The 14811-nt window shown below is 43.2% G+C and overlaps 1 protein-coding gene across 3 annotated transcripts in view; it reads right to left on the bottom strand.

The window, feature by feature from the left end:
* Positions 1-263: 263 nt before the first annotated feature.
* The window catches only part of ADAMTS17 (ADAM metallopeptidase with thrombospondin type 1 motif 17), a 547181-nt gene continuing 532633 nt past the window's right edge, over positions 264-14811 (bottom strand). For all 3 annotated transcript variants that reach the window (XM_063925679.1, XM_063925677.1, XM_063925678.1), the window contains 3 exons: positions 11620-11772; positions 5643-5820; positions 264-5387 (listed from right to left, as the gene is read on the bottom strand). In XM_063925679.1, coding sequence (XP_063781749.1) covers positions 5236-5387; positions 5643-5820; positions 11620-11772 — 483 coding nt within the window. In that variant the 3' untranslated portion in view covers positions 264-5235. The remainder of the gene's footprint in view (positions 5388-5642; positions 5821-11619; positions 11773-14811) is intronic.

Raw genomic sequence — 14811 nt, 5'->3', positions numbered from 1 at the left:
GCTTTTCCTTAACAATTGACAAATACCAAAACACTTGTCAAACACCAAAGACTGTGGAGTACAGGGCAGGAGACCCTGTATTGTATCATCAGTCAATCAGCTCTAAGAGTTAGTATATCAGATCTACGCTCCTGCTTCACAAATGGAGAAAAAAAAGTTTGCAAAATGTTGATGTGCAGATTAGGAGCCATAGCATTGGTCAGGTGTACAGCTAAAGAACAAGTGATTCCTTTTAAGTCAGTCACTAAACACAGGGTACAGTAACAATTTATAATTGTTTAATAGGTTGTGAAAATTACACAGAGCTGAACATTTGTTTCAGTGAAAGAAATAGACATGTTTTCATTACATTTACATTTTGGTTATAGCTGCCTCCTACATGCTAATAAGCTGCAAATATCACTGTTGCTTTGCATGGAGTGGTCTAGTCATTGGCCAAAATGCATTAGTCTGCGAGTTGCGGCCAGTGGCGACATTTCAGCAATATAGACGCTATATTGAAAACACAAGTTTGTTTTAGGGAATAACCAAGTTGGTTTTGTCTTAACAAAAGTTGTCGCTTTAAATCTAGTGGCTACATCGTCACAATCTCGCTGCAGCTCGCAGACTATTGCATTTGGACCACTGGTTAATTATGTAGATTTCCACAGCACAAAATATACTGCAAGTATAACTGTTTCATGATGTGCCCCTTTACCAGTATACAGTGATAACACATAACTAAGCTGCTATGTCAGCGGGGGACACGAACATGAAACTGGAAGGTGATATAACCCATATAATAGTTCCCTACTCTGCTGACATTTTGAGGAGGCATTTAGAGGAGTTGGAAACCCTGCCACATCTTGCTACTATGGCTCATGGCATTAGGCAGTGGGCTGGGCCACGATGGAGAAATCTGTGGCATTATACCCTCATGCGAGCCATCAAGACAGTAAAAGTAGATATGAGATGAGCCATTGCAGCCAATTGCAAAGTTGCTTTAATTAGCTACACTTCATTTTTTAAAAATGACAATATGGTTGCCATGGGTTACATAATACTCCATGTGCACCAGTTTTCATGCGTGTCCCCAGTAAGTCACTTATTACCACTCTACTACTGTATTTAAAGGCATCAACTTACTTCAGACAGTTACAGTAATATTCCAATGACACGTGACATAAAGGTTATAGCCCTGTGTTATATAATATATCAAAGCAACAATGACATCACTTTGTTTCATCAATACAAAAATAGCACCACAAACACTTGTAAAATGTACAGTACCATAGTAACAATGGAATATCTCTAACACAATACATACCACTAGCACCATTGTGAAATGCTACAAAGAAGCTCAGTTATCCCATGCTACAGACATACATACAAACCGAGAGTAAGGAGATTACTGTTTTGGTCAGGTTTGTACATAGTATGTAATAGATCCAATGTAAAGTAACTGCTACATAAGAAAAAGTTTATTCACTTCAATATAAAGGAGGCCCTTATGATTTGTGTTGGTATCACTGTACCGTTTATATGCTGTTGTACAAGATGCAGCGCATATGGCCTATCCACCCCTTGTATCAGCCACAAATCTGCCTTACAGCCATGAGGAGGAGACATTCTATAATCCCCAGCTCCACAATGCCCCCTGCCTGTCAGCACCCAGTAAGACACAGGCAGTCTGGCACAGCACCACTAACAGCTGTTAGTCTTGGTTAAGGGTACATGTGTCTACTGAAACTAGTTTGGGAATAAGAGCGTTTTTACTCATATTTTTGCTTTAAACGGAACTTGGGAAAAACAACCATTTAAAATAATACACACAAGGTATCTACTCTTACATGTGGATGTTATGGCTCTGATTTATGCCATTATAAAGCAGGTTATTACAGGTTGAGTATCCCTTATCCAAAATGCTTGGGACCAGAGGTATTTTGGATATGGGATTTTTCCGTACTTTGGAATAAATGCATACCATAATGAGATATCATGGGATGGGACCTACGTCTAAGCACAGAATGCATTTATGTTTCATATACACCTTACACACACAGCCTGTAGGTCATTTTAGCCAAAATATTTTATAACTTTGTGCATTAAACAAAGTGTGTCTACATTCACACAATTCATTTATGTTTCATATACACCTTATACACACAGCCTGAAGGTCATTTAATACAATATTATTAATAACTTTGTGTATTAAACAAAGTTTGTGTACATTGAGCCATCAAAAAACAAAGGTTTCACTATCTCACTCTCACTCAAAAAAGTCTGTATTTCGGAATATTCCGTATTTCGGAATATTTGGATATGGGATACTCAACCTGTACTTACTTATAGTTTTTGTAAGGGACGTTAATGTTTATCTCACTTTAAAATGATTTAGACACCCTATATACCAAGCTCTTAAAAGCATTAAAGAGATATTGCTTGTCAGTCTGTAATATCCATAAATATCCACTAGATGTCAGCAAATAACAATGTAATGAGAATCATAGCTGAAGAAGTGAATTTTGTTCGCTGCAATTCCTTATCAGACTGTAGGAATATGGTGGCTAATTCGGAGTCACATAGTGGCTGTACTTGCAGGGAAGCCGCGGAATCCTAATGCGAGATTCCATTTAATTAATGCAGGGGTTAGTGCATCTGCAAGCGGAAACCAGCGCCGCACACTGATTGAATGGCCACCCCAACAGTGATTATCTGCTTCATACTAGGTGCAAGCAGGATTCCCTTCCCTGTGCGCATCACTCACAATCACACACAGCTTCTGATGCACACCCATGTTATTCCCACAAGTTGGGGTGCTTAGATGTAATCGCATTGTCACAACCCAGTTCCCGTCACGAAAAGCCCTGATTCCCAGAAAGACAGATCCGCCAAGTTCCGGTCAACTTAGAATAGGACGGAACTATACATAAATACAAAAATTCACTTCTGCAGATGCGTTTCATGCAAAGACTCGCCATTTCCGTCTGTGCCAAGATATCTGGCCTGTGATGTGTGGCATGTAATTAATTGGTTAATCTGACCTTTAGCAGTAACATTTTAGACTTGACTTCTTAAATTAACAATCATCAAATAAACTAATTTAAGGCACTACAAATGAAAGTTAAAGGATCTGAGAGTTTTTTGTACTATGTAAGACTTATATATGATCATAATAATTATAGACTTTATTCATGATATTGGGAAGGACTTCTATAAAAGTGGAGGATGCCAAAAGTTTATAGTTTACCACACCTTTGGTTCTAAACTGGAGGTTTTATAGATTATATCGTTATTTGCCTCCATTCTTAGCAGTTAACCTCCACATTCTTCTTTTTCACATTTAAAGAACTTCCCCTAACCCATCTTTTTATATATATAAATATATATATAGACTCTTGCAGTATATAATATCTACAAATTCCATCTGTGGTCTACACTGTAATAGTGGTATTAATATGATGGGGTTGTTTCTCATAGTCATAGCTGCTGGGGTAAACATATTTTCGGTAAAAGGAAGATATAAAATAAAACAAAACTGAAAGCAGTCCATCCATTCACTGTGTGACAATCTGTAACGGACTGACTGCTGCATTATCGCACCTGATCCCGCAATAGATCTGCATCCCCTACTTTTAGGCTCCTATTAAGGAGGACTGGTCCTGCACACAGTGGAATGAGCTGTTGTATGGAATGAACCAATATTCAGCCTGTCATGTCACATGATGTCACTTGTTCCAGAAGACTTCATAGACTGCAGTTTTTATGAATAATTGGTTGAGCTCACAACTTGACTGCCTAAACTATGGGTAGACAATTGGGACACATTAGGTATGTGTATTTTGCTAAAACAAGTTATTCCCGTAATCATAGAATATAAGGACGGAATAGCAAGAAAGGTCACACTATAAAAAGAAACCCAAAATATACAAGAGACACATGGAATCGAATACTACAAAGTATCAATATCCACTATTCTAGTAAAACATTTAAAAATGCCAGTGAGAAGTCACAAAGGGGCAAAGTGTGGCAGCTGTGGAAGAATTTCCACCTGTCATTAAAAAAACAAAGTATACAGAAGGTGGATGGGGAGTAGCTGTGGGGAACATCACTATAAAGAGCTATAACTGGGCTTTTGGACTCTAATATTGGAATATGCAGACGTGTGTTGCACCCCATAGCAACTAATCATACTCTAGTGCAGTTTACAAAGTGAAATCAACAGTGTGTGTGATATGAGTTACAGATAATTTGAGCACACCGCTATACTGATGAATCCCCAAAATGTGGAATTTTTAGAGCGCAATGTAACTCCGTTACATTGGGGGTTGGTGGTACGACAAAGGATGCATTTTGTTGCCTTACTTTTGAGAGCAAAATCCGTATACTATTAAATGCATTTTATATTATATCTGGAGGATATTCCCGGTTCTCCTGCTGCTCCGTTATGGCTACGCACATGCACCAGTATTAAAGAAATGGTTACAATTAAACCTTGTGAAAACCACAAACTATAAAAATTGGATGTCGGCATATAATTTCTATACCAACGTTGAATTCTAGAAGACATCCCTTCCCTCTGGAGCATTAGAAAGGAGCATGTAACACACCAAAACTGGATGGCAGTTGAAATTTTGAAAGGGAACACACTGTACCTCCCACTTTCACATTGTAGCTAGATTGCAGTTTTCCAATAGGGAAGAAATAGCGTGAGATTTACAGTTGTCTTACCTCTATGATGTGAACTTAATTAGACAGCAAAAAGCATTATAGAAGTTTATACTGACAAGAGCCTCTGATCACAGGCAATCGTGCAATACTCACTAAGCACCTGTGACAACTTAGGATGTGGTGCATCACATCTGGCACCACTCTACAGCGCACGACTGCTCGGCACAGCAGATTATCTAAGTGCGCAACTAGCACCATAGGAAATAATGTCTTTTTGCACCTGTGTTTTAGCTTTTGGGCAAACTATCAAATTCTATCAGTATCCTCCAGTCTGCTTGATTTGCCTGAGAATATGACCTTGCTCAATCCAGATTAAGTCATTTTGTGTGACAGCCATGAGAAAACCAATCAAGCAGGAGGGCAAGCACAGCGGTATACAGGATATGTGATACTTGTTCATTGGTTTAGGAGCTGGCAGTATGGACTCTCATGGCAACACGAGTCAGCACCATTGTGTTCAAGTCTTGTATGATAGTTGCAGCACTGCGGACAAAGGGCAGTGCTCCAGTCAGTGCCGTGGCGTCACTAGCTCTGCGGTGGCAGCTTGTTGGCGTAGAAGTCCCTGCAGGTCTGGCAGCAGCGCTGGTACCACCGCATGTCCTGACACAGATTCTTTTCCCGGATAACCCTGCAGTACACCGTCCACTGGTCGCCTGTGCACTTATAGGTCAGGGCAGCTGTAAGAATAAAGCAAATATATAGGTTGTTACTATGTATGTGGTACATTATGTGGCTGCACTGGAGGATAGAACAAGGAATTCCTTTAGTTATAGTTTTACCAAATTTTAAATGTTCTCAGGGATATGTAGACTCGACAACCCGACATTAAAAAGCAGGAGTTATAGAATATAATTAATTAACAGGGAACCGGTTCCATGTCATATCAGAAAATCACCCCTAAGATTTTAGGTAGAAGTCTCCTTGCTGCTTACCGAGCCTGGGTGACGTGATGGTATTGGCATTCACTTTCTCATTACAAACGTCTTGGTGACATTGCCTGTAGGCTACTGGCTTGGACAGGAGAGAGCATTCGATTCCATGACGCCCGGTCACCTTGTGCATACATTGTACCACGCGGGACTGCAGGCCTTTACCACAGGTGGACGAGCACTACAAAATAGATACAGTAATGGGATTAATAATGGGGACGTGGGACTAATTCAGAGTTGCTCGCAGAAGCAAATTTGTTAGCAGTTGGGCACAACCATGGGAGTCATTCCGAGTTGTTCGCTCGTTGCCGATTTTCGCTATATTGCGATTAGTCGCTTACTGCGCATGGTTCGCAGAGCGCATGCGCCTAGTTATTTTACACAAAAGTTAGGTATTTTACTCACGGTTCTGGTGATCGTACTGTGATTGACAGGAAGTGGGTGTTTCTGGGCGGAAACTTGCCGTTTTCTGGGCGTGTGCAAAAAAAACGCTGGCGTTTCTGGGAAAAACGCGGGAGTGTCTGAAGAAACGGAGGAGTGTCTGGCCGAACGCTGGGTGTGTTTGTAACGTCAAACCAGGAACGAAACTGACTGAACTCATCGCAATGGCTGAGTAAGTCTGGAGCTACTCAGAAACTGCTAAGAAATTTCTATTCGCAATTCTGCGAATCTTTCGTTCGCAATTCTGCTAAGCTAAGATACACTCCCAGAGGGCGGCAGCTTAGCATGTGCAATGCTGCTTAAAGCAGCTAGCGAGCGAACAACTCGGAATGAGGGCCCATGTGCACTGCAGGGGGGGGCAGATATAACGTGCAGAGAGAGTTAGATTTGGGTGGGGGGTGTTCAAACTAAAATCTAAATTGCAGTGTAAAAATAAATCAGCCAGTATTTACCCTGCACAGAAACACTATAACCCACCCAAATCTAACTCTCTCTGTACATGTTATATCTGTTCCCCCTGCAGTGCACATGGTTTTGCCCATCTGCTAACAAATATGCTGCTACGATCAGGTCTGAATTAGGCCCTTGGCCCGTACATTCCAAAACAGAGAGAGGATGCAACAGAACAATGAAAGATGCTGTGATTATCATACATATAATATAATATAGAGTGTTGCAAATCTTTCATTGCCGCTACCTGATATACAATTATTTTAGCACAATGGCTGTCATTGGTTGTATAACTGTTCCACCAAGATACTTAGAAAACCTGCACCTGCATGAGCTTGTGACAGACAATGAACAAGTCTATTACGGATTACATTTTTGTTATGCATTTTGTCAACATTTTGTGCATGCAAAAAAATATCAACAGCGTCATGTGTATTACATCAATTGCAATCTAGGGCATACTTGCCTACCTGACCCTCTCCATGAGGGAGAAAATGCTCTGTTCCTGGACTTTCCTGGTAATGTATGATTGCCATCACCTGTGGTGAGCTAGTTAATTGATAAGAAAGGTGTTTCACCACAGGTGATGGCAATCATACATTACCAGGAAAGTCCAGTAACAGAGCATTTTCTCCCTCATGGAGAGGGTCAGGTAGGCAAGTATGATCTAGGGAATGAGATTATGTGTAACTCCATTATGTTTTCTGGGCCTCATTCAATAGTGATCGATTGTGTGATCACCTGCGCAGTTTCCCAATGCACATGTGCAGAACGGTTCCTGTGTGATCGCAGGCAGCCCTCCGTAATCCTCTGCCTGATTGACAGGAAGAGGTGTCCAGGGGCAGGGAGGGATGACCAGCATTGCCGGAAACGTGGGCAATTCAACCCCATTTTCTGGGAGTAGCGATGACCAGGGTCTACATCTAAAGATGCAGATTTCCAGACCTTCAAAGGCCCCCTGCAACCTCCAGCCTGCTTAAGCTGAGGCTTACTCAGCTGGCCATTTGCGGGGAACATCGCGACAATGGGTTGCAGCGCTGGTTTTGCAAATGCAGCAAGCAGGTGTTTAAAACCTCCTACTACATTCGCATTTTGAGTCATCGCATTTACAAAGCTGCCTGCGTTGCAAGTGCGATCACTGCTGAATGATGGCCTCTGGCCCAGATTTATCAAGTCTTGGAGAGTGATATATAGCACGGCTTTCAAACACAGCCTGTAACAGGGCAGTTAGGAGCTGGTTGGTTGGTACTTTTAATACCGTGCTATTTATCACTCTCTAAGGCTTGATAAATGGGGGCCACTGTCTTCTAAACATGCAACTGAAAATCTCACTAGAGATCTGTAAATAACTTTAATACATCCTGACTTCCGAAGATTGTACAACAACAAAAATCTTATTGATTTGAAGAAATGAAAATCAGGCTGTGCTTCAGAAACTGTACTGAATATTCATGTTTTCTCTTACGTCCTAGAGGATGCTGGGGACTCCGTAAGGACCATGGGGTATAGACGGGCTCCGCAGGAGACATGGGCACTATAAAGAACTTTTAGTATGGGTGTGCACTGGCTCCTCCCTCTATGCTCCTCCTCCAGACCTCAGTTAGATTTTGTGCCTAGAGGAGATTGGGTGCACTACAGGGAACTCTCCTGAGTTTCTCTGAAAAAGAATTTTGTTAGGTTTTTTATTTTCAGGGAGCACTGCTGGCAACAGGCTCCCTGCATCGTGGGACTGAGGAGAGAGAAGCAGACCTACTTAAATGATAGGCTCTGCTTCTTAGGCTACTGGATACCATTCGCTCCAGAGGGAGTCGGAACGCAGGTCTCACCCCACCGTTCGTCCCAGAGCCACGCCGCCGTCCTCCTCGCAGAGCCGGAAGATAGAAGCCGGGTGAGTATAAGAAGAAAAGAAGACTTCAAGGCGGCAGAAGGCTTCAGATCTTCACTGAGGTAAGCGCGCAGCGGTAACGCTGTGCGCTATTGCTCCCACACACTACACACACACACTGAAGGCACTGATGGGTGCAGGGCGCAGGGGGGGCGCCCTGGGCAGCAATATAAACCTCTGGACTGGAATTCCTCAAATAGACATGATGGCGTCACGCCTCAACAAGAAGCTTCAGAGGTATTGTGCCAGGTCACGGGACCCTCAGGCAGTAGCGGTGGATGCCCTGGTGACACCATGGGTGTTTCAGCCGGTCTATGTGTTCCCTCCTCTTCCTCTCATCTCAAAAATATTGAGAATCATAAGACGAAAAAGAGTGCAGACAATACTCATTGTTCCAGATTGGCCTCGAAGGGCCTGGTACTCAGATCTTCAGGAAATGCTCACAGAAGATCTGTGGCCTCTTCCTCTCAGGGAGGACCTGTTACAACAGGGGCCCTGCGTGTTCCAAGACTTACCGCGGTTACGTTTGACGGCATGGCGGTTGAACACTGAATCCTAGCTGGGAAAGGTATTCCGGAGGAAGTCATCCCTACTCTGATAAAGGCTAGGAAGGAGGTGACGGCAAAACATTAAACCACGTATCTGGAGGAAGTATGTATCTTGGTGTGAAGCCAAGAATGCTCTTACGGAAGATTTCCATCTGGGCCGTTTTCTCCACTTTCTACAGACAGGAGTGGATATGGGCCTGAAGTTAGGCTCCATTAAGTTACAGATTTCGGCCCTATCTATATTATTCCAGAAGGAATTGGCTTCTCTCCCAGAAGTCCAGACGTTTGTGAAGGGAGTGCTGCACATCCAGCCCCCCTTTGTGGCACCGTGGGACCTTAACGTGGTGTTGAGTTTCCTAAAATCTCACTGGTTTGAACCTCTTCAAACGGTTGAATTAAAATTTCTCACGTGGAAGGTGGTCATGTTATTGGCCTTGGCATCTGCAAGGCGGGTGTCCGAATTGGGTGCCTTGTCCCACAAGAGCCCCTATTTGATTTCCCATGTGGATAGAGCAGAGTTGAGGACTCGTCCTCAATTTTTGCCTAAGGTGGTTTCTTCATTTCATATGAACCAACCTATTGTGGTGCCTGTGGCTACGGGGAACTTGGAGGACTCCAAGTCCCTGGATGTAGTCAGGGCCTTAAAAATTTACGTAGCCAGGACGGCTAGGGTTAGGAAAACAGAGGCTCTGTTTGTCCTGTATGCAGTCAACAAAGTTGGCGCTCCTGCTTCTAAGCAGACTATTGCTCGCTGGATCTGTAACACGATTCAGCAGGCTCATTCTACGGCTGGATTGCCGTTACCAAATTCGGTAAAGGCCCATTCCACTAGGAAGGTGGGCTCTTCTTGGGCGGCTGCCCGAGGCGTCTCGGCATTACAGCTTTGCCGAGCAGCTACTTGGTCAGGTTCAAACACTTTTGCAAAATTCTACAAGTTTGATACCCTGGCTGATGAGGACCTAGCGTTTGCTCAGTCGGTGCTGCAGAGTAATCCGCACTCTCCCGCTCGGTTTGGAGCTTTGGTATAAACCCCATGGTCCTTACGGAGTCCCCAGCATCCTCTAGGACGTACCGGTAAATCTTTTTCTCCTAGTCCGTAGAGGATGCTGGGCGCCCGTCCCAGTGCGGACTAAATCTGCAAGACTTTTATATAGTTGTTGCTTACATAAGGGTTATGTTACAGTTGGAATCTGTCTTTGACTGATACTGTTTTTTGTTCATACTGTTAACTGGTTGCGTATTTTCCAGGTTATATGGTATGATTGGCGTGGGCTGGTATGAATCTTGCCCTTAGATTAACAAAATCCTTTCCTCATGTTGTCCATCTCCTCTGGGCACAGTTTCTCTAACTGAGGTCTGGAGGAGGGGCATAGAGGGAGGAGCCAGTGCACACCCATACTAAAAGTTCTTTATAGTGCCCATGTCTCCTGCGGAGCCCGTCTATACCCCATGGTCCTTACGGAGTCCCCAGCATCCTCTACGGACTAGGAGAAAAAGATTTACCGGTAGGTTTAAAATCTTATTTTATTCTGACGTGAGTTCTAGGCTGAATTTCCACAACATCCATTTCACTTACACATATTGGCATTCATTACATAATCCTGCACTTAAAGGAGAACCTGCCTGGGTCTTGACAGTAACATAAATAAAATCATATAAATATATGATTTTTTTCCCCATTTCATTATTTCTATAAAAAATGTATATTAGATTATCTATTAAAAAAAATGTATATTAGTCCATCTGATGCCCCTCCTCCCAGATGCAAGGTTACCACCTGACACTGATTGGGGTGATAGATCCGCGCCCATGTAACAGTGACGCCATGATGTGTGCTAGAAATCAGCCATGACTGACTGTACATCTACAATGCCACGCCCAGGAACATGGAACATACAGGAATAACTGAATATTCATAATGGGGGCTATTGTACCACAACCTCAAAAATATTAGTAATAGTTTTATTTATACAGCACTTTCCTCCCCCAGGACACAAAGACGCTTTACAGTCGTCAAAAACACAGTAACACTGTACAAAGCATTAGAGTTACAGCTTGTTGACAAACATATAGAAATAATAAAGACAACAGAAACCTAGAGAGCACAATAAGCATAAGGCAGAGTTAGTGCAGACGTTTTGGGAAATAACTTCTACGGGTTATATATTCCACTCACGCAGGTACCAGGTGAGGCAGCCATGTTGGGCGCACTATGTAGGGTGGAATAGGCCACGCCAAGAAGAAATTACACAAAATGGTTGGTTTCAAGTAGATTTTTCCAGGGTATTAGTCTTACCAGTGTTAATTTTGAAACTGGGCAGAAGGCTGAACTGGTGGATTTTTTATGAACACATCAGGGGGGTAACTAGAGGTTTGGAGATGGACAGAAGAACATCATCATCAGCATACAAAGCTATTTTCTACTCAAGTCATCCACCCGCGATGCCTGCTAGGTTGTGATTTTGTCACACCCTAGCGCTAACGACAACATTATTTCAGTAACAATAAGTGACAAGAGAGAGAAATCTTGTCATTTTTTATTATATGCAGAGACCCAATCACCAAGAGAGAACTTATTGGACTACCATAGGCCACACTTCTTGCAGGCACGTCTATACTTGCATTTATATACGCATTAGATCTGCAGTCTGCTTACCTTGGACCAATCTCCTGTCTTCCACTCATAGCAGCCAGTGTAATCCTCACACTCCTCCTCCTCTCTCGGCCTTGTGGCTGAGTCACATTTGCCCCTGGTATTAGTGCAGGATATCCGCCTCTTCTTGGTGCCTCGGCCACAATCTGAAGAGCACTACAAAGAAGCATCAGGGATATGTATAAGTAGGTTGAAACTTGAAACCTCTTGAAATTTTTTTTTTAAGAATTCCACACATCCCAGTTTGTTCATATATTTTATTCAATGTTATATCTACTCTCTTTGCATTGTCCTTCAATTTAAAATGTGCAATTAATACTTTTGAAGTTACATTTTGTATCCATTTGAGTATCAATTATTGTGTAAGAACATTCCAGGCCAGGATGCCTTGTCTGCAATTATCATACATTATGTTCTATCTTCTTGTCTTCTAAATGGAACTATAAGTTATCAGCAGACACTTTCTTGGGGAGTACTTTACATTGCATATTCTATTAATTTCTCATTAATAGATATTCAGTTTACAGCGCTTGAAGACAAATAGTGTACACAAATACAACCCAAATAACACAGAGACTGCATACATACACACACATACATAGATGGATGTGCAGAAAGTACCTTGTCAGTAAGCATAATGGAAGCTAGACCATTTGATATGACATTATTAAATACGCATGCAGTATTATCACACCTAGTACCTGATTCTGAGTGGCACACAGCCAATGTTGGACATAGTGGAGCGATGTCTTTACATTGCACATGCATCTGTTTGGATTGTTAGTGCACAGAGTTGCAATACTGATTCAGGATGCAATGGGTATTCCTGGGTGATGACAGGGGTGACCAATCAGACGCATGGACATGCTGCATCTTGTGGGAGTGTCAGGGCGTGTCACTGAAAGTGGCTGAATAGCTCTCATTGGTGGCCGTACAGCATAAAGTTGCAGATGCTCTAGCAGCAAAAGATTCAGACACGGACGCAGCTGAACCCTACTCAGAATCAGACCCTAATGTTTATTTCTGAAGGTTTCAGTCCCTGATGAGACACACAAACCTTGTGTGCAGTAAGTGGTGTGACCTGTTCCTTCGTACAGATTGGTAGAGGGTGAATAACACTTTTCCACATTTCATACAACTACTGTGGGATGGATTAAGCTAAGCTATCCTGATGCTGACATTGGAGAGTATGACCTGCTGGTCTGGTGTCCTTACCTGCTCCTTAGTAGCATACACAATAGAGAAAAGAAGACACACATGGGTAATAACTTCTACGGGTTATATATTCCACCCTCTTCCTTCTTTCCTTTCCTTGTATTCTGGTCAGGCTAGACACATGTTGTTACTTTAGTAGTATATTTTGTGGGCTTACATGACACTGGTCCGCTGCCAGGAGGAGCAGCAGACAGATATCCCAACAGCGAGAGGCATTCTGGATTCACGTTTCGATGACGCTTCTAACTGCAGCTACCAGTCCAGCTAGCAGCAGCTTATTACAGCCTGTGCAAATCTTATTCTAGTTGGCAGGTTCCCCAATATATATAGCACAGAGGTTGGTAATTGGCTAAATGATCCTTAGCAAATCTCCAAATCTGGTAGTGTTTGATCTTAGGGCAGGTCAAGAAGCAATGAAAAAGGTCAGCTAATAATAAGCTCCTGTGTAGCAATAAATAAGCCTTATGATATATGTGTAAGAACGTTCACTGTATCTGGAAGAAGTCTCCTGGAATCATGTGAGAGAGAATGTATCTATGCTTCCAGAGACAGAGAAGGGAAATGATCCAGTCATTGGGGTATATTTACTAAGGTCCCGATTTTGACCGAGATGCCGTTTTTTCTTCAAAGTGTCATCTCGGTAATTTACTAAGCAAAAATCACGGCAGTGATGAGGGCATTCGTAATATTTTGGAAGTCCTAGGAAAAAATCACGAATCAATACACCATCGGTCAAATACGCCTGCAATTTGGTAGAAATCGGGAATTTACGAAAAAGTGCAAAACACAAACACTGCCGACAATAGCCAAACACTGCCGTGCTAAAATACAAATCGTGAAAAAGTGCTAAAAAAACCCAGACCTGATTTTTTATCCCGTGTTTGTATAGGCATGCACGGATCCATGAGATCCGTGCATGTTTTTCAGTGGGAAGGGGGGGGGGGGGGGAATGTTATAAATTTTCATAAAAAAAATGCGTGGGGTCCCCCCTCCTAAACCAAACCAGCCTCGGGCTCTTTGAGCCGGCCCTGGTTGCAAAAATATGGGTAAAAAATTGACAGGGGTTCCCCCATATTTAAGCAACCAGCACCGGGCTCTGCGCCTGGTCCTGGTTCCAAAAATACGGGGGACAAAAAGAGTAGGGGTCCCCCATATTTTTGAAACCAGCACCGGGCTCCACTAGCTGGACAGATAATGCCACAGCCGGGGGTCACTTTTATACAGTGCCTTGCGGCCGTGGCATCAAATATCCAACTAGTCACCCCTGGCCGGGGTACCCTGGGGAAGTGGGAACCCCTTCAATCAAGGGGTCCGTCCCCCCAGCCACCCAAGGGCCAGGGGTGAAGCCCGAGGCTGTCCCCCCCATCCAATGGGCTGCGGATGGGGGGCTGATAGCCTTTGTTCAAAGTGATTGATATTGTTTTTAGTAGCAGTACTACAAGGCCCAGCAAGCCTCCCCCGCAAGCTGGTACTTGGAGAACCACAAGTACCAGCATGCGGCGGAAAAACGGGCCCGCTGGTACCTGTAGTACTACTACTAAAAAAATGCCCCAATAAAGACAACACACACACACACACACCTTGAAAGTATAACTTTAATACATCCATCCACACCTCCATATACACATACTTACCTATGTTCCCACGCAGGTCGGTCCTCTTCTCCAGTAGAATCCATGGTGTACCTGTAGAAAAAATTATACTCACATAATCCATGGATGAAGGCTCCTCTGCTTGTAATCCTTTTGTAATCCACGTACTTGAAAAAATAAAAAAACGGATACCCGACCACGAACTGAAAGGGGCCCCATGTTTTCACATGGGACCCCTTTCCCCGAATGCCAGAAACCCCCTCTGACTGATGTCTAAGTGGGTTTCTTCAGCCAATCAGGGAGCGCCACGTTGTGGCACCCTCCTGATCGGCTGTGTGCTCCTGTACTGTCTGACAGGCGGCACACGGCAGTGTTACAATGTAGCGCC

Source organism: Pseudophryne corroboree, chromosome 6, assembly GCF_028390025.1.
Source record: "Pseudophryne corroboree isolate aPseCor3 chromosome 6, aPseCor3.hap2, whole genome shotgun sequence".
In the NCBI taxonomy this organism is placed as follows: domain Eukaryota; kingdom Metazoa; phylum Chordata; class Amphibia; order Anura; family Myobatrachidae; genus Pseudophryne; species Pseudophryne corroboree.
The sequence above is the reverse complement of the archived record's forward strand: the minus strand, read 5'-3'. Positions and strand labels throughout refer to the sequence as shown.